This window comes from Arvicanthis niloticus, chromosome 24 (assembly GCF_011762505.2).
Source record: "Arvicanthis niloticus isolate mArvNil1 chromosome 24, mArvNil1.pat.X, whole genome shotgun sequence".
In the NCBI taxonomy this organism is placed as follows: Eukaryota; Metazoa; Chordata; class Mammalia; order Rodentia; family Muridae; genus Arvicanthis; species Arvicanthis niloticus.
The window spans coordinates 26,539,248-26,565,161 of record NC_133432.1 but is presented as its reverse complement, the minus strand read 5'-3'; the positions used below and the strand labels follow the sequence as shown (position 1 = coordinate 26,565,161).

The window sequence follows — 25,914 nt, the reverse complement described above, 5'->3', positions numbered from 1 at the left end:
TTTTGTGCAGTTGGGAAGCTCCAAGCCCTGTTTCCTAAGTAACAGTGTCTTTTTCTTCCACAGTTCTTCACTCAGTGACCTCTCTGCAGGACCCACTCCAGCAGGGCTGTGTGAGCTCAGGTAACTAGCCACTTGTGTTTATTGCTAGCTTGTCTGCTCTGGCAATCTGGGATCTGGGAGTAAGTGTACTACTCCTAACCAGAGCAGCAGTGGCCTCTCCCACTTGGCCACACTGCGCTCTGAAGCTGTTGTGTAAGCAGAGTCAGACAAGAAATGAATGGCTTTTGAGGACTGGCTTCTTGTACTAGGTAGAGTGTCCTCGAGATCCACTGACCTTATGTGTAGCAGCATCCGTGTCTTTTCCTGCCTGGGTAGTATTCCTATGGTATGTTACACCAAAGTTTGTATTGCATTGAGGCTATCCCTGGATGTTGTCATTACACATAGAGTTGGCATGCCAGTAAAAAGAGAAAATGGTGTCCTGCTTGCAAACTCTGGACTTGCTCTTTGATGGCAGTCCAAAGGTTGGCAGCTAGGAGCAGTGCTGATAAAATTCATGTCTTTACTGGATTCCTTCATTGTTTTGTAAGTATGAAGTTCTGTGTTCAAGGCTGTGGTCTATTGGAGGGAGATTTCAGGGTCAGGGATTCCATTCTAGCAGCAGAGACAAGGCACCAACATCACTGTCCCAGGAGTCATAGTACATCACTTTCTTTTTTTTTTTTTTTTTTTTTTTTTTTTTTTTTTTTTTTTTTTTTTTTTTTTGCTTTTCAAAACAGGGTTTCTCTGTATAACCCTGGTTGTCCTGGAACTCACTCTGTAGACCAGGCTGCCCTCGAACTCAGAAATCCGCCTGCCTCTGCCTCCCAAGTGCTGGGATTAAAGGCGTGCGCCACCACCGCCCGGCAGTACATCACTTTCATCTGGAAGACCTGGTCAACATTTAAATATGGGAACTGGGGAGACTGAAGCACCAGAATAGAGTAGCCAAGGCAGAGCAGTCCCCAGGAACAGCTAGGGTGGGATTCAATGGGCACTTAGTGAGGGTTCAGGAGGAGTGTAGGTGCAGACCATGAAGCTCAGGCCACTTCCTACTGATCTCAAAGACTTGGAAATGTCTCAGAGCTATCTGACAGACCTTTTCTCTATGGCCTGAGGTCCCTGGCCACATTGCCCAGTGCAGGCCTACCCTGACCACAGCCATTGCTCCAGGCTCTCACCGCTGCCTTCCTGCACTGAGCTCACAGTCAGCCCAGCTTGCTCTCCCAGCTCCCAGATCAGCCGGCAGTGTGAGCCATTCCTTTTTCTTTTCTCTACTTTTCTAAACATGTTGATTAGTCTCCATATTCCATTGATTCATTGAAAACACAAACAAAGCTAAGTGAGAAGCTAGTGCAAAGCCTGTCAGCTTGCCAGAAGGCTGAGGAGGGGACACATGTGCTTGGAGGGGAACAGCTGGGCAGATTTAGCAGTAGCTGCTGCTGCTGCAAGATTTCAAATACACGCTCTCCCTTTCCCTCCCCTACCCGGATCTACCTCCTGTCTCTCTCTCACACACACACACAGAGTTGGGGCACAACAGTGGCCTGAAAGCTTTCCCCTGACGGTTTCACGGGTTTTAGGTGTTCTGGTTTAGTTTGGTCCATATTGGACAAATTCACTGAAAAAAATTACCAGCACTCTTTTTCTCCAACTTGCACTCAGGACTTAAGAATGTGGCTAAGTTGGTTGGGATGCACTGCTCTGGATGTTCATATGGTAAACTGGCCTCTTATTACACTGAGAAGTCAGGTCTCCTGTACTACTTACTGTCCATCCCAGGCTGAACTGTGCTTGTCATGGTGGAGCTGATGCTTTCTTGATGAAAACCTTTCACTCCTAAATATAACACTAAGTGTCTGTCCCTCAGCATGATGTCTCCTAGAATCCTGACCAAAACTACTTGTCCATGTTCCATATATCTCAAAGGGTTTGTTTTGTTTGTTTTTAACACTGTGTGTGTGTGTGTGTGTGTGTGTGTGTGTCAGCATATGTGTCAACATCAGAGGACAACTTATGGAAATTGTTTCTTTCCACACCATGGGTCTCAAGGATTGAACTCAAGTTTAATGGCAAGCATCTTACCAACTGAGCCACCTTATGAACCCCCTTCTTTTTCCCTTCAAAACAGAGTCTCATATAACCCCAGCTAGCCTCAAACTCACTAGGTAACCAAAGATGACCCTGAATTTCTTCTGCTCCTTCTGCCCCCACCTCCTGAGTGCTGGGAGGGCAGGTGTGCACTACCACACCCAGTTTATATGGCGCTAGGGATTGAACCCAGGGCTTTCAACATGCCAGGCAAATAGTCTTATCAACTGAGGTACATCCTCATCCCCCAAAACTGAATCTATCTTGTAACAGTAGTATTTGTAAATCCTTGTGATGAATGACTCTAGAAAAATTCTAGAATCTCTGACAGCTTTCATCATTGTTTTCTCCAAAAGAACTCTGATTCAAAGAGTCCCATAAAATTCTGATTACCTGTTTTGCCATAGCTACTATGGAACTCACCCCAGAGGTCCCCAAATTGAGAAAGATACTCTGCCCCTCACGGATCCCTGACAGCTGTACCTAGAGGTGTGCAGCATGGCCTGGTCAGTTCTGGACAGTGGTGGGGCACACTTCCTCCCTAGAATATAGAAATTTGAAAGGACCTGCCTTCTATCTACTTGGCCAGTTGTACCTTCAGTAAGGTTTCCTGGGTCATTGCAGAGCTTAGGGGCCTAAACAGGGGACTCTGTGCTTGATACAGAGCAAAGTGCTGGCTAGGGACCCTTCTCTTTGCCAAAGAATTTCCACCCAGGAGCTGGAGATGCAGCTTGGTTGGTAGAATTCCTGCCTAGCAAGCAAGTAGCCCTGGGTCCATCCCCAGCACCCCATAAAGCTTAAGAATTAGAGACAGGAGGATCAGGGATTCTCCTCCTCTGGTCCTTAGTGATGCACATACACAGCAATCTTGTTCCAACTGTCTTAGTAGCTTTGGCCCTTTATATCATCTGATAATCTGAACCTTGAGGCACAAAAGAAATTCAGTGTCATTTTGAACTACCAGTGTCATCACTCCATTGGTGACGTGAGAGTGTGTGTGTGTGTGTGTGTGTGTGTGTGTGTGTGTGTGTATGTGTGTGTGTCATTCTTCTGGAGTTGTCAACCTTGTTTTTTAGACAGGGTCTTTCAGCCAACTCTGGGGCTCTCCAACTGGGCTAGTCCAGCTAGAGAGTTCCACCTTCCCAATGCTACCATTACCACATGTAGCATGGCACCCAGCTTGTTTTTAATGTGGCTTCTCAGGGTTAAGGAAGCATGTATACTAGATAGGACCTGCTGCTAACCGTATGTAATACTTCCTTTTTACTTCTTAAAACTCACTTCTTCTGCACAGTTGCTTGGGCTGGTTCATCTTTCAACCACTAGAGAAGGAGGGAGATGAAGGGACAGAAGGGACCCTCTCATGATGGCATTCATCTCAGAAACTGTGGTATCCTGGAGGGCTCCTGCAAGAGCTGCCTGTGCCCTCAGCTTGGGAACTTGTTGATACTGGAGCCTTTCATGACTGAAACTAATAAGGTGTTCTGCCTGTGCCTTTCATGCTGGCTTCTGGCAGATCTTGCCAGTGTGCAAGTGAAATGATGGCCATTTTCCATAGATTAGGCACAAAGCACTCAGCTTTTTCTCAGCACACCGGGTGGTCAGGAAGAGTGACTTCCAAGTCCTGCCCACCCATGAAGAACCATGCAGCTCCATGGCGCCATTGTCTATCAGCAGAGTGTCAGCTGTCCTTTAGAGGGGACAGCTGCTTCAGGCAGGCTCTAGCATGGGTAGTCCAGCTTACCCCACCCTGCTGTGACATCCACAGCTATGTAGGTGAGGCCCATATGCCTTTATGGTTTCTCACAGTGTGGTAGCCCATATGCCTTTCTGGTGTGCATTGAGGCACTTGCTTGAGCTGTTGGGAAGTCCTATCCCAGGAGTTTCTTGTCTCTGTCCCAACAGTAGGATTCTAATACAGTCTGTCCTTGACTAAGAAGTCAGTTCTTGCCATTTGACTGGCACCAAAGAGGTGACAGAGGGTTAGTGTCAGCCTCAGAAAATTTCATGGGACTGAATAGAGTGGGCAGGACCTTGTGGGTAGCTAGACTCAAGTTACATTTTTCCTTTTCTTTGCTCTAAGAATGTCATGGAAGCAACTGGTTCTATCCAGGCAGAAGGAATCTAGCTGCATTCATCTAATTGAGTTTATGTATAACCAATATATTACATTATACATAGCCTCATTTAGTAGATCAAAGGGAAAAGGAAAACTCAGAGGCCATGGAGATAGCTGCCCCTTTAACATTCAAGTAGCATATATGACCAGAGGGCACAGCCCACCAGCTTCCTCACAGGCTTCCTTCTTTATGTGTTGTATTAGACACTGAGCCACACCTCTTCTCTTCACTGGAGGATTCTAGGGGTGTGCTCTACCACTGAGCCACACCCAGAACCCTTGAAAGAGAATCAGAGAATTGGTTTCTAAACAGTGGCTTCCCTTGAGCTAGTGGAGGGCAACCAGAATGATACACTGAGTTCAGAACTAGTGCTGACTCATCCTACCTCTTACTGCAGATATGGCCATCGGCAAAACAACTCAACCTTCCTGTCTGCCTTCAGACCTACCTCCTAGACTGTGGGGAAGCCTGAATGGCTTTAGTTAGATATAATGCTTCTAGGACACAGAAGCAAGTAAAATTTAGATGTTGGCTTTCCAGGTAAGAGTGGAGCTCAGCAGCAGCATGCGAAAGTTCTTGGACTCCATCCCCAGCACAAGCAGATGAATGAATGAATGCTTTCCTTTGGTCACCATTGCAACCTCTAGAGCTTCAAAAGAATAGTCAGGTCAGCACCCAGTGTTGGGAAAAGGAGTCTAGAAACAGTCTTGCCTTCAAAGGGAAACAGTGACCCAGCCAGCCAGGCTCTTTTGCTTCTCAGGACTGGCACTGCCTGGCCTTACTTTTACAGATTCCCATCTGGCCTAGGGACAGCCTCAGCCTCCTCTCCTCCCTCTTTTGCACACAATTCTTTGGAAAACAGAATTTACAGTATACTGGACCTTCAGTACAAGAGAGAGAAAGAAGTAGGTCATAGGAGCATATGAGGACTTGGGTCTCTAATGTTCCAATCTCAGGATAAAATAAGAACCTGAATGCAGAAAATGCTCAGGTAATTTTAGAAGTAAAGTGGGACTAAAATGAGGCTCACACATTGTGTCTTCCATGGGCCACTTACTATTCTGATGTCCTTAGTAAGCAGAACTTCCCCTTGTGGGATTTCTGCTTAATCTACCAGGTTGCAGAACTTCACAAAGTCCTGAGTCCAGTGGCTGTGCTGCCACTAAGGTCGGTGTGTATAGGAGCCAGCCCCAGGCCCAGGGGAACTAGTCTCCTGGACAAAGGAAGGGTTGACCAGCAACTGCATAGAGAATCAAGAGAGGCTTCAAAACATCCACTCAGTAAAATGCTTATCTTGCAATCATGAAGACCTAAATTCCATCCCTAGAACCTATGGAAGGGCAGGGAGGACAGGGACACAAGTATGTGATGTAACATGTGCTTGCAATCCCAGCACTTGGGGAGATGGAGACAGGGACTTCCCAGTGTTCACTTGGTAGACTCTAGGTCAATGAGAGACTCTGTCTCAACTAACAAGATAGGTGGCTCCTAAGAAATGACACCAGAGGTTAGCCTTTGTCTTCCATATGTACCCATGTACACACATACACACACACCAAAATTTGAATCAAATTAGTTAACATAAAAATTAGACCCTTTGCAAAGGAAGCAACTGATAGAAAAACATAAATGTCAAGGAAGGTCTCCTATGTGTGACTGTGCCCAAGACTGGAAAAGGGACGGGACCACGGTGCCAAAGACAGACAACATGGGGCTCAGGCTTAGAAAGTTTACAGTGCTTAGATGTCCCTAGGCTAGGTGGCAGAGGGTTATGCTTCTCTGAAACCCCTTCCAATCTAAATCCTCTTGCTGAGAACAGCCCCGTTCTTAGGCTGCTGTATCTTCATCCAAGTCAGATTCCTAACCCCATCTGAATAGCCCACAGCACATGTTCAGATTCCCTTATGGGTGAAGAGGAAAATACCCACTGGCCCTCTCCAGGACAGGTCAGGAGGCGACCCAGAGGTATCCATCACTGGCTTCATCTCTTGGATTGTTTGTTCGTCCCCGAGGAGTGGGGATCCTAAATATAGCCCATGTCTGAACTGGCAGATGTGGGGTTCATCCTGTACATAAGGACCAAAATTAGCCTGTCACTTGGCACCTAAATAAAGCAGGCAGACTGCCTTCATACCAACTTTGCAATTAGGAGAAACTGGAATGGTAGCACATTTTATTGGATAAGAAACTCCTGTAATGATCTGGGTAACAGACTTGAAATCTAGAAGACTGAACAGCAAAGAGACTGAGGTTCCCAGGGTGTCCCTTAGTCAAGCCTTCTCACTCTGTTTGTTTGTTTGTTTGTTTGTTCATTTGTTTAGAGACAGAGTCTCACATGTCCCAAGCTGACAGAGTCTCTACTTAGCTGAGGATGGTCTTTACCTCCGGGTCCTCCTGCCTCCATCTCCCAGATACTGCTGAGATTACAGGTGTGCACCACCTCACCTGATTGATAGGGGACATGGTGAGAATATGCAGTCAATCCAAATACTAAACTACAGCCCCACCCTAATCTACTCACTCCTCAGTGAAGATCTGTATTATCTCACACAAGTGAAAATATTTCATAAACTCAGGGGAAAAAAAAATAAGATGGCTCAGTGGATAAAGGTGCTTGCCACCAAGCCTGGCAACCTGAATTCAATCCCTGTGACCCACATAGTGGAAAGAGAGAACTGACTCCTGCAAGTTGTCCTCTGACCTCTGTGCTCTGTGGCATGTGCACACACATACACAAAGTAAATAAAAGTGTAGTAAATTTTAAAAATAACAAATATCATTGATTATTCCCTAGAAATAACACTAGGGATGAACAGGATTTTGCAAGAAAAGGTCCACCCAGCATGCCCAGAGTTGGGTTAGTAGAGGGACTCCCCAGGGGCTGCAGGAAGATGTTATAATCAATTACCACATCATAACACTGATGTATGATAATTACTGAGTGTTTCTCCTGAGATAGTGCAGCATTTGGCAGGGATGCAGTTCCTTCATGGTCCACTGCCTGATTAATATGCAAATAATAGGCTGATTGCATGATGAATGCAGAAAATGAGCCCGCTGATAACAGGCGCACTGAAGCGGGGAAATGATAAATTACTTTTACTGACTGTCCTACATTAAGTACTCTTTCCCAACAATCTCATCACAAATTAAGGAAAGCAGTATGGCAAGATTAGGAGGACGTGTAAAACTCTGTACCTACCGTAATAGCTTTTCAAACAAAGATGTCTATAAGGAAAATGTCACCTGGTTCCTCACAGAGCCAAAGTAGTTCACCTACCCGAGTGGTCATTAAGAGACAAGAAGTAGCAAGTCACATCCATGTATACCCCTGGCTTCCCTTGGCCATGGAACAGCCTTGCTAGCTCAGCCCAGACTCATGACCTGCACACTGCCTGAGTGGCTTTGTTATTGAGTGGGGACAGGCTGCTTGGGCAGATGCTTCTTCCTGCACAGGTGGACACAACACTCATTGCCCACAGTGTGACACGGGGAAGGAGTTTTAGAGTTGCAGTCCCAGAAGGCCTAGGAAGGAAGGAATATTTAAGACCACTTTTTAAAGATGGGGCATAGTGATACATACTCATATCCTACCTTTAGGAGGCTAAAGCCAGGGAATCAAAAATTCAAGGCCAGCCTGGACTATAATAACCCTTTTCCAAAAAAGACCACCCTTGGCCTGGAAAAGTTGATTTATAGAACCCACAGTTTTGGCAGAGGATAGGCAGGCAAGTGGTACTTGTATCTTACGGCTGGAGACACTGTCACAGGCAGATCCCCATCCTAGCCTCCTTGGCTACTTCCAAGAGAGAGATCTTGTCTCAAAAATCAAGGTGCGACTGGGAATATAGCTCAGAGGTAAAGCACTTGCCTAGTGCATAAAAGGCCCTAAATGTAATTCCCAATACTATAAAAAGCCAAGGTGAATGTATGCCTAAAGAATGGCTCCAGAGATTATTCTCTGGCCTACGCATGCTCATATTCTCTCTCTCTCTCTCTCTCTCTCTCTCTCTCTCTCTCTCTCTCTCTCATAATTAATCTTTGATTACAGCAAAACAATTTAACTAGAGAGTTTGTTTTTTCCCTGCAGTAATATATATTTAGACTGTTTGTGTGACATGCATTTTCTCTTAACACACAGGATTCACTGATAAGTGTTCATACACACAGCTGGCTCAGTAATAAGGTTTTCAGAGGTAATTTGAAAGCCTCATTGCTAGATGGCTATGGTCTGTAGTGAGGTGAACTGAGTGTCCCTGAAGCACAGCAAACTATGTCATCCATTGTCACTCCCACAGTTGTAGTAAGCCATGGCTTTCCTTCTAGAGTTGAACTATCATTTCAGCGGTGATTATGACATAATGCTCCAAGCTCTGCTTTTGATAGGCTTTCTGGTAACACACAAGGGCTGCAGCAGGGTAGGCAAAGCACATTCGAGGCCCTGGGTTCTATTCCCCAGGACCATAGACAAGAGGCATGGCAGTGCACACCTATGATCACTGGAGAGGTTAAATAAATGAATAAGCAGCCAAGTAAGTAAATGAGGAGATGCCAGCTGTGGTACATGTCAATAATCCCAGCACTCAGAAGCTAAGGCAAGAGGTGTGGGTCTGAGGCCTGTTCAACTACTAAGACCCCATTTTCTTTTAAGCAACTTAACTTGGTATAAAAAGGTAGGTGAAAAGCATCTCTGGAGGAGCATGGTGCCACTTTTACACGGCTATATCTCAGGTACCCCATTCCATTCTCTCCTAGGCTTGACTGTCCCTGATAGTCCCCAGCCTCAGCTTTAAGGTGGCAGGTGCTTTTCCAGATCCCCCATCTTCATCCCAGAGTCTTTGTTAGTGGAACCTACTGAGTAATGTCTCTCTCTGCATTTGGCCTCAAGTCCTGTGATTTAGAGGGTGCTTTCTAATGCACACCCTTGCCCGGCACTCACTGCGTCTTCTTACTCAGTGAAAGTCAGATAGCTCAGGAGTGGACAGTGAGGCATAAGCAACTCGAGTTAAATAACTTGATTTTATTCGACAACCTTGATTTGCTCATAAAGAATATTGACCTCCCTAAGAGTTCCCTATGCAAATTTAGGAACTTCTATTTTCTTAAGTCCTGTCATTATGCAGGGATAGACACAGCAGCATCTACTGGGCAGCAGATCTTTAATGCTCTCTTTTAATTATATTTATATTTTAATTATATATCTCTGGGATTATACATTATACCATGCCTGTTTTCTCGAATGTGCTCTGCCATCTCTGCTACATATTCAGCCTCTGTGTGTCCCTCAGCCCCTGTGTATCCCAGAGAAGCCTATCAGAAGCAGAGGTTGGGAGCCGGGCGGTGGTGGCACACGCCTTTAATTCCAGCGCTCAGGAGGCAAAGGCAGGTAGATCTCTGAGTTCAAGGTCAGCCTGATCTACAGAGTGAGTTCCATGCAGAGCTTGGGAGCATTAAGTCCTAATGGCTGACGCCGAAGTTCGGCTCAAGAATACAGACTGGAAGGTTAGCACAGTGTCTTGTGTATTCCAGACTTTGAATTCCTGAGCCTTCTGCCTCCACCTTCTGCCCTCCTGAGTGCTGGGATTACAGCTGTGCACTACCATACCTGTTTAGTGCAGTGCTGGGAATGAAACCCTGAACTTGACATGTGCTAGGCAAACACTCTACCAGCTGAGTTACAGCCCAGCCCAGCTCTTTTCTTTCTGCTCTCTGAAAAGAAAGGAATCCTGGTAGATTACCTGAGACTTAATGTCAGTAGGGTTGGTGTGTTAACAGATAGACAGGGAGATGGGGAAGGACCTGCTCAAGACCTACCACCAACATCTGTTTGGCTATATTTTCCCAGAGGAGAGGTTGTCCACTCAGTGCTTGGAAACTGGCCAGTGATAGAAGTCAAACCTTTTTCATGAGTGTGTAGGTCATCTGTGACACAACTGGTTACTTTTTTTTTCTTTCTTTGGTTTTATTTGTTGGTTGGTTGGTTGGCTGGTTAGTTGGAGAAGTGTCCCAAAACACATAGAGAAGGGTAGGCATGGCAAGCTGGGACATGGATCAGAGTAGCCTGTAGTTTGGTCAAAGTAACACTCATGTTGAAAAGAAGGCATTTGTGGCTGGGCTTCCTGCCTCTGCTTCCAAGTGGTAGAATTAAAGAAGAAACCTTGAAGACACATGACTGTAGGAATTTTGGGGAAGTCCCAGGAGATCTGTGAGAATCTGCTGCTTTCAGACAAAGCCTAGGCACAGAAGCAAGGCCACCAAGCAAAGATATATCTATCAGTGTCAGGACTCACATTACCTCATGGTCCATTCCTTGCCCTTTAAACCACAGGGGCTAAGGAGAATGCACTTCTCACATTCACTACAAAGGTCTAGTCCATTTGGGAGACTGAGTGCTCTCAGGATGCATGGAGCACCCACATTTCCTTGGTTGTACATAGCACAGTTTATTCATCTGAACTAGATTGGGAAGCACTCCAAGCTGGTGGTCACTCTCTTTTGACTTCCAAAGCTGTCAATGGCTCTGGGATGGAAAGGTCCTCAGAGCTCTTCAGGGCTGCCAGGTGCTTGCCGCACTTAGGATGGCCACACTGAGCTCCCTAGAACCCGCTGACTGTTGTCCACAGCTACTGAGATTCGTGGCCTGCTCTGATTTAGTGGCCTGTTTTCTGAGCGCCCTATCTCTAGCCAGACCATACCTCCCTCTTCTGTAACTTGCTCCCTGCATTCTCTACCTTCTCTTCCTTAGCTGTCATGAAAGTCACTTGGAGTTGCCTGGCCTGGCACAGGCTCAAAGTCTAAACTCTGGACATAATGAAAAGCGGTGCATCAGACCAGCCGCCAGTTAAATAATGTTTGGGTTCTTGTCAGAATGTCACAGAGTACCCTGTCATTTTGTTTCAGCAACTTGTCCTTCTGAACGCACAGTTCGCCGTATGGCATGCCAGCAGTAAAAATGTCACTTGCAATAATTACTTTTTGGAGGAAATGCTTGCTGACTTCCTACCTTCAAGCTGTTTTTTACACAGTGGGGAGATAATCAAAAATGACTTCATCCTGACTGCTCAAATGAACACTAAATGGAATTTGGGTTATTACCGAGATAGAGAAGGGCTGGGCGTGGAAATTGCAGCAGCGGATCGGATAAACTGCAGAGCGATTTGTCTTGGAAAATTGGGGCGGATGTGTGTTTTCCATTGGCTTCTATTGAAAGCTTAAAGCAGCTGTTGTTTAGCCTGCTGTTTGGGGAATATAATATCTTTCATAATCCTTTTATGGCTCCCAAACACCTTGTGTATCTCTGCTTGCATTGAGCCACTGTCCCTGCCCTTTGTTCTTTATAGCCAAGCTCCTCTTGCAAGATCCAAGGTCCACATACAGAAAAAGCGAATCCTCACAGATCACATCTGAGTGTCACACCCTGCCTGCCTTCCACTGCTGTCAGATCCCCAAAGCCCAATGCCCAGTGCCTCTGTGCAGACCTAGGCCTGCAGCATGCTAGGCCAGTGTTTGCCACTGAGCCCTGCCCCCAATACCCACTGGGGTTTTAAAATATGCAAATTATCCTTATTAATTATCACAGGCCTAGGGCTGCCTAGACTATTGAAAGCACGGGTGTTTTTGCTGCGGAGGTCTGTCTAATTTCTCTCCAATGCCTAGCAGAGTACACAACACAAAGTGGTTGCTTTAAAGTGTGGGTGGAGGAGCTATCAAGATGGCTCAGCAGATAGGAATACCTGCCACCAAGTCTGAGAAACTGAGTCTGATCTGTAGGGCCCATATGGTGGGAGAAAGCCAACTCTAAAGTTGTCCCCAGACCTTCACACAGGTACCATAGTACATGCACCCAAACAGATCTGGGGGGAGGCAGACGTGTATGTTCATTCACCCAAACAGATACAGAGAAAGAGAACATTTTAAAAGAAACTTTTAAAAACCAAAATTTTTTAATATGGATGGATAGACTCGAGCAAGGTAGTACACAGCTTTAATGACAATAGTCTGGAAGCAGAAATGAAAGGATGATCTTATGAATTAGAGGTCATCCTGCTCTACTTCATGAGTTCTAGGCCAGCCAGGGCTACATAGCAAGACCTTGTCTTTAAAAAAGCAAAGACGTAGCTAGATGGATCTAGAGATGGGGAATGGGTAAGTGCATGGATGGGTGTGTGGATGATGGATGGCTAGGTGGGTGGGTAGATGGATAACGGAGGAATGGATGGATAGGGCAAAGAAGTTGTCAGGTCAGTGGTAGGCAACATTATAGATAGAAGCACACAGTTTTTCCATCCTTCTCTGGCTCCTATCCTTGCTTCATCCAAGGATATCTGACCAGATGGAGCCAGCTGGTTTCCCAGCCTGGAGGGTGGGCATGTGTCCAAGCAGGGTTACTAAGAGATTGGAGCAAGACACTGGCCAAGGTCCCCAGCACACAGCTTCATGCATATGTGGTTAAAAAAATTAATTATTAATAACATCATTATATTATATTATATTATATTATATTATATATATATATTTATATATATATATATACACACACACACTTTGAGCCCCTTTCTCCATCCTTGACTTATAGTGTTCTAGTGACTCAACACCATGTTTGAGATCCCTGCTGCTGACACTGCCCAGAAAGGCCTCTAGCAGACACTCAAGTGTCACTTCCATGGTGGCTGCTGTGACAAGTGGTCATAAAATAGGGTTTCTTTTTGGTTTTTTTTTTTGTTGTTGTTGTTGGTTTTGTTTGTAGGATGCTTTGTTCTTTGTTTGCTTCTGTGCATATGTCCACATGCACATGGAACATGTGGAGGCCAGAGGTTGATGACATGTCTTTCTCTGATACTCTCCACTCTATTTTTTGAAACAAGGTCACTCACTGAGCCTGGAGCTTGCCAGTTCTGCTAGCTGACTGGCTTAGGAGCCCCAGGGATCTGCTGTCTCCACCTCCCCCAGAACTGGTCTTACAAGTACCTCCCTCTGCACTTAGCCTTTCCGTGTTTGTTTGTTTATGTAAAGTTGCTTTTCTAATTTGTTTTATTATATTTATTTCTCTCTGTGTGTCTGGCGTGTGTTGGTACATGAATGTCACATTGTGCATGTGGAAATCAGAGAATAATCCTCAGGGATCAGTTCTTTCCTTCCACCATGTGAGGGACCAGACTCAGGCTATCAGGCTTGACAGAAGTGTTTTCACCTGCTGAGCTATCTCCCTGAGTTCTCAGAGATCCAGGTGAGGTCTTCATACTTTCATGGCAGACACTGTACCAACTGAGCCATCTCCCAGCCCTGTTTCGTTTTGGGCTTTTAAAAACAGTCTCACTATATATAGCCACTGAAGGCCTAAAATTCAAGGCCTCCTGTGTCAGCCTTCCTAGCACTGGGACTGCAGGTTACCAGTACTACACTTAAGAGGCATGTCTTCCACAGCACCCCTACAACAGATGCTCTCTCTGAATAGTTCACCACATATACTGCCATGCAAAGGACTCCAGATATCATGCAGATCCTCCTACCACACCTCTTTGAACCCTCTGTGTCCTCTCCTAAGTTGCTTTTGAACCTGCATCTCCATCCTACCTTCCAGCCTCCTGCCCCAGCTCTCACAAGGACACAGCAACACCATGTAGCCAAAGAAGCCCTCAGTTGGGTCCCCAGTACTACATACAGCATGTGTGTTGGGGCATACCTATAATCCCAGTAAGTAGTGAATTCAAGGCCAGTCTGAACTACAGGAGACTCTTTTTAACAACAGCAACAAATAAAAACAGAGCTGTTCAGCTTTCTATGACCTGAGTCTACAGCATGGTAGTGCATGCTGTGTCTCTGTGAAGAGCCCCTCCCAACAAGTACATTCAGACACTAGCCAGCCTCAGCAACTTAGAACAGTGTTTCTCATCTGCAGTAGTCTATAGTGGGGAATGCAAAAGAATAGTACTCATGCATGCTATGTATATACCTGTTAGGTTTTGCTGGCCTTGCATAGCCAGCGTGCATGCAAGGAGCTGTTGAGTGCACAACTGGGAGGACTAGCAGCTATTTGGTAAGATCTCACTCCCAGACAGCAGGCAGCCCTGTGCTGTCTGTTGGGGGGCGGGGGGAGCCATGATTTTTGACCTTGTTGTGGGTTAAAGGACACAAATCTGTTTATCATGCTTGGGACGCATGCTACTCTTGACAGTAGTCAGTGAATAAGATGGATGATCTGCCAAAGGGACCCTCGCATGGGTGAGTCAGGGCGAGCTTACAGTACAATCCTTTTGCTGCTTCCGACACACAAACAACATTTGCTAGGTTTTAGACCCTGTTGTCTGGTGACCCAGGGGTGAGTGGAAAGAAGAAATCTGATTTACAAGATTCATACTGCCTTAAAGATGGATACAGGCCATTTCTGTCCCCATGCCCATCTCTTTTACATGTCTCACAAAGCAGTTCAGTTGTTTTCTTAACCTGATTTTTCCAGGCTGAGCTTTATGAAATAGTGGGACTTTTTACCAATTTGAGAACATTATACAGGCTTATTGGATTCAATTGTGGTTCCGTTTCAGGTTTTGTTCTTTGAGGCGCTCATAAAAACAAACAAACAAAAAAAACTTGTAATTTTACTGTATGTCCCACTCCCTGGGTACAGGAGAGGTTATTAGCCCAAATATCTAGAAAATATTCTAGATTGGCTTAGGGAGGGCTTAGTGGTAAAAGCATTGGCTGCCTAAGTGTGAGGACCTGTGTTTAACCCCCAGCACCCACTACAAAGCCAGATGTTCCTACATACCTACTGTAAGCCCCATGCTCAGGGAGGCAAATCCAGGAGCATCACTGGGACTTCCAGGCCTCCAGTCTAGCTCCAGGTTCAGTGAGAGACCCTGTCTCAGGAGAATAAGATGAAGGGTGATAGAGCAGGACACCTAACATCCTCCTCTGGCCTCTGTATGGTTGTGTACACCTGCACATACACATGCACATGTATCATACACACTAAATATTTGTATATGTATGACATAAACTAGAAGTAAAGTCTTTCTTGTTGCTATGTTCTATTCAGATAACAGTGTTTTGTCTTTTGTTGTCTGGTTATTTATTGTGGTTTAGTTTTTGCATAACAATAGATACAATCAGAGCACTAAACGTGCTCAGCAGGTAATCTGCCAGTACACCACACCCTCGGCCAAGGCAACAGTATTCTGGGCTACCTGTAACTGTGCTAACAATGTTCCTGAGGGACTTGTTACAGCTTGAGGGAGCAGCAAAAAGAAGACACAGAAGGTCCTGCCTTTGGACTCTAGTCAACATCACCAGTCAGGCATCCATTAGCCACTAGGGAAAACAGCTATAAACAAGAGCATTTCAATACACTCCTCATCACTCATCACTCTGTAACCATGCTGTAGGCACGCTGGAACCACACCTTGCCTGGCCCCTTACATGTGGCCCTCTGATGTATCAGCCTCAGTGGAAGAGAAGAAAGAGGGTGTGCCAAACACAGAATTAGACCAAAGACAGGCTGGCTCTGTGGACAGGAGTCCTTCACACCTCCTTCTCGATGCTCTCTCGCTATGTCTTTGGAAGTTATGATATGACCAGTCTTTATTCTAGTACCCCACACCATGCTCAAGGCAGTGTGCCAAGCTTCCCAGGTGATCCCAAAGTGAAGTGGGGGCATTACTCACTACATTATTACTGTGACAAGCTGCCTGACAGGAGCAGCTTAAGGAAGGAAAGTTTATTCTGGCTCACGGATCCAGAGGATACTGCCCACAGTGGCAGAGGTTATGGCGGCAGGAACGTGAGGCGGCTGCTCACGTAGCATCCTCAGTCAGGAAGCAGGGAGAGATGGATGCAGGTGCTCAGCTCATCTTCTCCTTTTTTTGCAGTGCAGGATCCCAGCCTGTGGAATGGAATTGTCCACATGCACAGTGGATCATCCCACAGCAGTTACTCAGTCTAGAATCCTCCTCAGTGATTCTGCCTCCTCTCACACCCAGCTGGAGAACAGATGTAGCACTTCCCACTGGGCACCTTCCTGCAACAAGGCACAGGCTGTCCTAAGGGAACATGTGATCCCTGATGGTCTCCACACCAGTCTCTTTCTGGTGCCAGTCACAGTGTGGTATAGATGAGCAAAGAGCTTGATTTTCGAAAGCAAACAAGACCATCACACCCCTTGGGCTGGTGCAGAGCAGGCATGCCACCTTTCTTCGGTATATCCTTTGTCCACTAGTCTCAGCACCTCTGGTAGTCTCACAATTAAACAATCTGATCCGAAGACTTGTGTCTCCCTGAACCACCAGGGAGACCGACAGCTAAGGCATTGGGTTCAAGAGTCTGTGTAACCATATGACCATCCTAGCTTACAAGCCACTCTCACCTAAAACAATCTGTCCATTCTTGTAAATGCATGCAGAAGCCACAGGACGCCTTTGACTCCTCTCAGTCCACCAGTGCCGTCCACAAAACAAGTGCCTTGTTTTTTGAGACATAGTCTCTCACTAGCCTGGAGCTCACCAAATCTGCCAAGCCGACTGGCCAGTGATCCCAGAGGGTCAGCCTGTCTCTTCCTCCCCAGTGCTGGGATTACAACCATGCACTACAATGCCTGGGTTTTTTACACGGGTTCTGAGGATAGCACTCAGATCCCCATGCTTGCAAGGAAACACTTCACCTACTGAGCTATCTCTCCACCTTCTGTCCATATTTTTTGTTCTGGAAAATATAGAGGAAATAATCACATATATTAGACTCACCCCCATTCCCTCTGAATTACCAGAGTCATGGGGTTTGATTGGAACAAATCATAGCACTCATAATGACATTTTCTTTTAGCAAAATGCCCTGATATTAAGCCTTCAGAAACCTTTTATTTGACCCTTTAGTTGATTTTTTTTGGTCTTTGTTGGTGTTATTTTTGTTCCTTTAATGCAGAAAAATTAGATGTTACACTTAATGAAAAGATGATGAAATAAATAACACAGAGTCCCTAGGACTACCACACGGTCCCCTTCTGGACTGGGATTTAATTACCATTTCCTGAGGAAGCGAAGTCGGTGCGCATGGTGACAGATGACTGTTTCAGCAGCCATTCTTGCTGTGTTTAATTCTAGAAAGCACTCCAAAGACCTCTGCCAGCTGCAGCCCTGCCCCCGAGTCCCCAATGAGTTCCAGCGAATCTGTGAAGAGTCTCACCGAGCTGGTCCAGCAGCCCTGTCCCACCATTGAGACCAGTAAAGAAGGCAAACCGCCAGAACCCAGCGACCCACCCGCCTCAGACTCCCAACCCACAACACCGCTGCCTCTCTCTGGACACTCAGCCCTCAGCATCCAAGAATTAGTAGCCATGTCTCCTGAGCTGGACACCTACGGCATAACCAAGAGGGTCAAAGAAGTGCTGACGGACAACAACCTTGGTAGGTCCCCATTGCCAGTTTCCTGCTAGTCATTTCCTGTTTGAAGCCTTGAAAGGGTAAGAGGGGGCTATAGGCTGAGCCAGCCAAGGGCTCTAAAATCTCCTTGCATCCAACTTTTTTACATTGTCACATGTTTCCGTACACAAAGTTGACAAAAGAAATTAAAAACAGAAATCTTGTGTGTTAAGTTTGATTCCCAAACTCATCCACCCAAATTCATGGTAGGTACTAGAGCAGAGCAACTCAATTCTGCAGTATCAGGTGACTTTATGGATGTCAGAAACAAGGTCTACTCTCACTTTACCTCGCTGCCTGCTGTGGGGCGAGCCATACGTGCCCTGTGAGCCAGCCCTTTAGAGATGCTGCCTTGATCCTGCCTGTCACAGGCTAATGACTCAGTAGCTCCAAGGCCCCTGCCTGGCATCTTGAAGCTATCTAATATTGCTGTTGTTACTTCTGCTTTGTAGTCCTGAGGTGCTCAACCCCAAGCCATATACCTTGTACATGCTGCACCTAACCTGGGCTCTGCCTGAAGTAGCTTTCTGCGGCTCTTTCACTGCTGGATGGGAGCTGGTGTGTCCTAAGAATGTTAGCATCTCGCCACGTTTATGCCACCATGCTTCCTCAAGCTCGATGGATCAGTCAAGTCCTCCTGGGCAAGCATGGCAAGAAAAACTGTGGCTTCTCTGCAAGCCACGTGTCCCCACAAGTCCCAGTTAAAATGGCAATGAAAATAACACACTTGCTGGGCAGTGGTGGTGCACACCTTTTAATCCCAGCACTTGGGAGGCAGAGGCAGGTGGATTTTTGAGTTCGAGGCCAAAACTCTACAGAGTTAGTTCCAGGACTACACAGAGAAACCCTGTCTCAAATCTCAAAAAACCAAAAAAAAAAAAAAAGAGCACACTGAGATGGCCCACAAAATGGCCCCAACCATGCAACACCATCAGGAGGGGCCTATATATCTCCTTTCCTGGGTAGAAGAAGACACCAGGGACATTACTGTTGAGATGGAGAGAGACCTCAGTCTGCGAAGAGCTCATGTACCACTGAATTCGAGCTCTAAAACCCATGTAAAAAATGCCAAGCATGATGGCATATTCTTAACCCTACTGTGGGGGAACCAGGAACCACAGGATTCTAGGGGCTCACTAGCCAGCCAGTCAACATAGCTGAAATACAGTGAAAGAACTTAAAGAATAATACAGGGTAAGCACGGACACACACACCACTAAATAAATAAATATAAAAGTAAAAATTTAAATAAGGTGGACCGTGCCTAAGGAATGACTGCCAGAATTGTCCTTTGGCTGCCACATGTGCGTGCGCACCTATGCACACAAACAGACACATGCACACACAAGTTACTAATGAGTTTCAGTGAAATCTGCCAGTGACTTCTAGTCTGGAGTCAGGCCCAGATGTTGTCTTGAGTCCCTCACATCCTATTTGTGCAGTGTATTGCCCAAACAGAACACAGGAAAAAGAGCCATCTACTGAGAACAATTATAATCATTCATTCATAAAAAGAAAATTTAGCTGCTGATTTGAGAACAGCCCAAAGCCCATATGTTCATCGGTTATTGAAATATGGAAGGATTCCTACACTTGAGTCATCCCCTTCTTCACAGACTTGTCACGAGTCCAAGGAAGCAGGCCGATCACTCCTGCTACCCACTCCCAGATAGAAAGCATCCTTCCATGTAAATGTTGAGAATAACAGAAGAAAACCTCCTTTCAAACCGCCAAGTTGTAAGATCGCAGTTTGGAAATGACAAACACTGGAGCCTCCTCCTTGGCATCACTAGCCAGTTTCCATCCTCCCTGGAGAATTAGTTGGCATGGGTTATATCCAGCAAGAGCAATACCCTGCTGGCCTGCAGAACTTAACAGTGCTGCAAAGGACCAGTTACTAATCTGAAAAACTTCCAGGAAAGCCTATAGCCCATCGCCTGGGTTTAGCAATCAGAAGCAATCAATCCCCTTGGTAGCTCTAACTAGTCTTAACATTTATAGGGAAAAGTTATCTGCCTTTCACAGAATACTTGATGTAGTTGTGGGCACAGATTGGCCAGCTTCAAGCTGCATCTAGAAGCAGAGAAGACCCCTAGTCAAGTTTCAAATCCCTACTTAAGCTTGGATCCTGGCATGTTCAAACACTACTACTAAGCCATACTTCCAGCCCCTCACTAGGGGATTCTAGGCAAATGCTCTACCACTGAGCTACACCTTCAATCCTGTAATTTTAAGTTTGTTGTTTTTTTGTTTTTTTTTTTAAGGGAAAAAAAAAACCTTAACTAAATTTGGCTTCACAGTCAACCATGTTTATAGTACATAGTGTCACATCATTTTCTCTTGAGTATTCCCATAGTGTTTTCAGTTCATAGCTGAGGACATTACCACAGATAGCATAAGCCAGGCTCCATGGTCTCTAGCTGCAGTGTGGAGTTGGCACATTGTTCCCAGCATCCTATGTCCCAGATGCTGTGTTAAGACCAAACAGTGGCCTTTCTGATCCCAGTCTCTACTTCCACCTGATAGCTTCTGTTTACTCAAGCTTTTCCCATCAGTTCATATGGGTCATAATAGATTCTGATGTGTAACTTTAAGAATTGCAGCCCTTTCTCCTCACAGTATGCCTGTGTGTATGTATGTATGTGCGTATACACATGGAACTCAAAAGTCAATTTTTCAAAAGTCAAATTTTCCCCTAACCTCCTTCTACCTTAGTCTGTGGGATAGAGCCTTTCAGTGAGCACACTGTGAGGGCTGGACTGGCTGGCCATCAAGTTGCAGGGATCGTCCTCCCTCCCCCTCCCCAGTCCAAGAATTACAGCCACACACTGCTGTGCCCAGCTTTTTATATGAGTGCTGGGGTTCTAACTCAGGTCTTCATGTTTGCATAGTAAGGGTTTTAATGATGAGCCATCTCTCCCAGCCTTCAAGCCCTTCTTTTAAGCCTGTGACACAGGCTTATAGACTTCAATGCTCTTGTGATCAGCCCAAAGCAAGCTGTCTTCTCTGCATGGGAGAAGAATCCAGGGAAGGTTTGATCTTCTCTGAGGTACACTCAACAAAGGCAGCCTAGACTGCAGAAGCCAGTACTACCAGTGAGCCTTTTAATTGGAAGCTTCCAGACTCCTCCTCCCTTCTGCTGTGACCCACTAGTCAAGTGCCTAGTCTCTCAGATGACACTTGACCTTGCTAATCATGCGCCCACTTGGCCTCTGGTTAGAAACAGCCTGAGAGTTTAGCAGATGACACTCCACCCTTTGGGCCTGTGTGTAGGGATTTCTCTGCATCTAACAGATGCTGCAAGTGTCCACCCTCAGCTTACCTGTCTCCTGGAAACTTTTCTTTTTCTTGAGGCTATTGATAAGTAGTTTAGGCTAACCTGGAACTCCCTATATAGTCCAGGCTAACCTAAAACTGCTGATCCTTCTGCCTCAGCCTCCCGGTGCTAGAATTACAAGTATGTATTTGCCATACCTGCTACATGGAAGCTTTTCTGAAAGCATAGTTATTTGTCACATAGAATGCAAGTGTATTCTAATTTCCTTGCCAATAAAGTTGTTAGAAGACAAGTGGAAGAAATGTTTCCCTGCTGTAGGGTGGAGCACCTGCCTAGGGTCTACCAACAAGAGGCAGGGGTATAGCTCAGTGATAAACTTCTCACCACACATGCACAAAGCCCTAGGGTCTATCTCCAGCCCTGTAAAAACCAAAGAAGAATACTTATACAAAATGGTGCTGTAGGCCAGGCCTTCACAATCCAGACTACTGGCCACTAAACCATGTGTGTGAGTTCAGGTTCTTGTTACCACTTGCCCTCTGTGTGTCAGTGACCATCTCTTACGTCTGCTTTTCAGGTCAGCGCTTATTTGGGGAGACCATTCTGGGGCTCACCCAGGGCTCTGTCTCTGACCTCCTTGCCCGCCCAAAGCCCTGGCATAAGCTTAGTCTGAAAGGACGAGAGCCCTTTGTCCGCATGCAGCTATGGCTGAACGACCCCAACAATGTGGAGAAGCTGATGGATATGAAGAGGATGGAGAAGAAAGGTACCTGCCTACCTTCTGCTACCCAGGCACCACCTCATTCACACATGTGCCCTTTCTGCAAATCTTCCCACAGAGATGGGGGATGTGGTCACTCACTGATCCCTCATCCAGACTCTGTAAGGCAGAGCACCATAGTTTAGACAAGTTTCAGCCAGTGAGTAGCTAAGAGGACAAGGAAGACTTACCTCTTTGGGACCAAAAGTCTATAAACAAAGATCTCATGACCTTTGGGTGCAGCACAGTCTGTGATAATGGCTTATCTTCTTTAACTTATGTATCATGTCATCCACTATGTGTGTGCCTCCTGTGAAGACTTAGAGATTGAGATATGTATACTGATAGGCTGGGACTGTAGCTAGTTTGTAAAGTGCTTGCTTGACATGCATACAGCCTGGGTTAAACCCTCAGTACTATGGGAAACAAAAGAAAGAAACGCATTTGGAACCAGGCATGATAATCCACAGCTGTGAAGAAGAGGCTGGGTGGGAGGCTACTCTTGTATCAGGTATAAAGCCTGGGTTCCATCCCAGCAGCACTTAAACCAAGGAGGTAGTTTTAATGTCTTTAATGGCAGCACTAAGAGTGGAGGCAGGAGGATCAAGGTCATCTTTGGCTACCTACTAAGTCTAAGGAACTCTTACAGAGAATGAAAAGAGAATACCAGGCCTGTCTGGGCTACAGAGTGAGTAGCCCAAGAGTACAGAGTGAGTACAGACCAAGCAATGTTTGTGAGACCCTAGATAAGAAGACAAGCAAAAGAAGCTAGTAACCTCTGCTGCTGAGTTCCACCAGTTTCCAGTACTTACTTAGTATCAAAGTGCCCCACTCCCTGCAAAGCCAAGACCATCCACTTAAGGTGTGACACTGGGCCACCTCCAAAGAATCTCCCTGTCCCTTCAGATGTCCACAGAAATGCTTGTTCATCCCCTTTCCCTTCCCTACCCCAAATTGGACAGTCCAGACTTTCCGGGCCTCCAGCTTCCTTCCACATGGGCTCTGGTGCCATCTTGTGTCACAAAAGTGTTACTGTCTCAGTGGAGCCCATACCTTGGGGCACCCCAGGTCCCCAGAATAGCTATTCAGCCATTCACCAAAGGCTAGGGAAGCCTTCGCTAGCCTTTGCAAACAACTGGGCACCTGACCTGTCAATAGCATAGCCGGTGCCACTGCTGGTTCTCCTTCCCATTAGTGCCTGTGATAACCATCACTTCCTGAGCAGCTACAACAGTGCTTCTCAACCTTCTAATGCTGAGACCTTCAATACAGTCCCTCATGGTATAGGAACCCACAACCATAACATTATTTTTGTTGCTACTTCACAACTGTAATTTTGCTGTATGCACATACATACACACATACAGTCTCTTACGGCCAAACATGACCTTGAACTCCTGATCATCCTCTTTCCATCTCCAATTTAATATGTAGCTCAGGCTGGGCTGGAATTTATGGTGGTCCTGCCTCAGCTTTTGGAGTGTACCTTCTCAGTAGTTTTCTTGGTAATAAAATAGCAGAGCCCAGTAACTGCCCAACATAAAGCTCTCCAGAGTGCAAGGGTTAGAAACAGTGGGTGTAGTCAGCCTTTGCTGCCTAGCACCATGGACCCACTCCCATTCTCCAGGCTTTAGTTTTCCCCACACTACCAAGTCCAAAGTCCAGCCTGGCCCTTCCAAACATTCCTCCCTGTGGTGCTAGACGCCTTTGGCTGTCCATCCCCTCGAGATTCTCCAGCCCTTTCTGTAACCATTGGCCCCTGGCTGTCCTCATGTCCTTAGGCCCTTCTTAGCTTCTCTCTGGGAATGTTCTATGATGTTCCATTTTTATGAACTCTTGCCTCTGTCATTGACTTCCATTACCATCGTCTTTTTTCCTTTCCTTGGTACCCTATTCTACCCACTCTTTCTCAACAGGGTCTCACACAGTCCAGTGATGACCTTCAACTCCTGATTTTCTAAACAGCCTCCTGCTGTCTTCTATACCATAGCCCGTTTTTTCTAGCTAATCCAACATCATCCTTCGAGATGATCTTGAAATATCCTCCCTTCTGGAAAGTCTCAGCCCTTTGCAAGCTCTGTTTAGTGATCTCTATTAGAATTTCTCCCAGGTGCCCAAATGTCCCTGCCAGCAGAGTATTCATCAAGCTAGATCTTCCTGCAGCCCTCAATGAACTGTCGGGTTGGACAGAGATAGCTGGGAACCCACATGACATCAGAGTTGGCCTCAGTATATGCTGAGGACAGTGTGGTTCCCCTGCAGAGTCTCATTTATTTACTTTGTTTAGGTTGTCTTGGTTTGGTTTGCTTCAGTTTGTTTGGTTTTGAGTGCTAGGGCTCAAACTCAGGGTATCATACATGCTAGACAAGCACTCTACTTTTAAGCTACACCCCAGCTATTTGGTTTTTGGGTTGGTTTTTTTTTTCCAGACTAGGTCTTAGTATGTAGCCTAGACTGGCCTCAAACTCATGATCCTCCTGCCTTAGCTCCCTCAGTGTTGGGATTAAATATGTCCCACCACACTGCTATACAACACCCTGCTCTGTTCCCAGGGCTGAGGCTTTGAGCTGGTTTGCCAGCTAGCCCTGAGTTCACCTGTTTTCTCTCTCTTTTCCTGCAGCCTACATGAAGAGGCGACACAGCTCTGTCAGTGACAGTCAGCCTTGTGAGCCCCCCTCTGTGGGTATCGACTACAGCCAGGGCGCTAGTCCCCAGCCCCAACACCAGCTGAAGAAACCTCGAGTGGTGCTGGCTCCAGAGGAGAAGGAAGCGCTAAAGCGAGCATATCAGCAGAAGCCATACCCGTCACCAAAAACCATCGAGGAGCTTGCCACACAACTCAACCTAAAGACCAGCACCGTCATCAACTGGTTCCATAATTACAGGTAGAGCTAGAGCCCTATCCAGACTCCCACTGTCCAGACCCATGAGAACCCACCTGACAGAACACAGTGTAGCCTTGATCCCTGAAGGGAGACCAAAGGCTAAAACATTATGCAATGTAAACTGCTGGGGAAAGGGGTTAGTACCCCAGTATGCATGTGTGCATGCTCGCATCCTGTGAAGGTCACAGGTCTCAGGATTCAATTCTCTCCAACCACCTTATAGGTTCTGGGATGGACTCAGTTTGTCAGGTCTGTGTGCACAGTGCCTCTGCCTGCTGGTTCACCCTGCTGGTGTTGCCATCTTCATTTTAGACAGGGTCTCACTCACTATGTAACATTATCTAGCCTAGAATTTGCTATTTAGACCAGGATGGCCTTGAACCCAGAGATCTGCCTACCTCTACCTCCCAGTACTGAGGTTAAAAGCCTGAACCACCACATCCAGCCCTAAGGTCTTTTTTTTTTTTTAAAAAAAGAAAGCTAGGGACTAGTGGGATGTCTTAGCAGGTAAAGGTACCTGCCACAAAGCTTGACTATGTAAACTTGATTCCCAGCCCCACACAGAGGAAGGAGAGAACTAACTCCTTGACACACGTGCTATGGCATATGCATGCCCTCGACCACACCTACCTCACACATACGTGCAAGAAGAAAATTAAAACCAAGAACAAGATCCTTCAGAATTAACCTATGTCTGGGGTGTGGCTTGGCAGTAGAGCTCTTGTCTACAATCTACCCATGAGGAGCTGGGGGTGTGGCTCAGTGGCACAGCCTGGCATGGACAAGGCCCTGCTTAAATCCCCAGTACCCTCCAAAGCCTACTTTCCTGTATAGCTTTTCTAGATATCAAATCCAGGGCTGCAGCAATGTGGCTCAGTGGGAGAGCTAAGCATAAGTGTTCCATCACTAGCTGTCAAGTAAATTAATGAGTTAAAATTTAGAAGATAATGCCAAGCATGGTGCTACACACCTATAATCCCAGTACCTAAAAGACATCAGAAGAATGGAAGGTTTCAGTCTAGACTGGGCTACAGAGCAAGAGCCTATTTCTGAAAGTAAATAAATAAATGTATGTCCTCCAACCAGTATTCAAGCCCAGGATCTATTTCACCAAGGAAAGTCCCACATGCCCACCAAGGCAGTTGGTGTTAAGGCCAGATCCTATACTACCCTTCTGCCACTTCCAGGCATTTACCTCTGCCTTACTGACTAGAGCAGGCTTCCCTCACTGCAAAGGCTCTGTAAGCACACACCTGTAAACGCAGCTCCTGGGAGGCTGAGATAGGTAGTTCCAGGCCAACCTGAGCTACATAGTAAGGCCGTGTCTCAGAGA

At 46.2% G+C, this 25,914-nt stretch overlaps 1 protein-coding gene across 11 annotated transcripts in view; it reads left to right on the top strand.

Moving 5' to 3' along the window:
• The window catches only part of Cux1 (cut like homeobox 1), a 313,743-nt gene that overhangs the window by 257,624 nt on the left and 30,205 nt on the right, over positions 1-25,914 (top strand). For 7 of the 11 annotated variants that reach the window (XM_076923240.1, XM_076923239.1, XM_076923238.1 and 4 more), the window contains 4 exons: positions 64-120; positions 17,342-17,644; positions 21,514-21,702; positions 24,317-24,581. The exons of the other annotated variants lie outside the window; for them this stretch is intronic. In XM_076923240.1, coding sequence (XP_076779355.1) covers positions 64-120; positions 17,342-17,644; positions 21,514-21,702; positions 24,317-24,581 — 814 coding nt within the window. The remainder of the gene's footprint in view (positions 1-63; positions 121-17,341; positions 17,645-21,513; positions 21,703-24,316; positions 24,582-25,914) is intronic. 11 annotated transcript variants of the gene reach the window in all.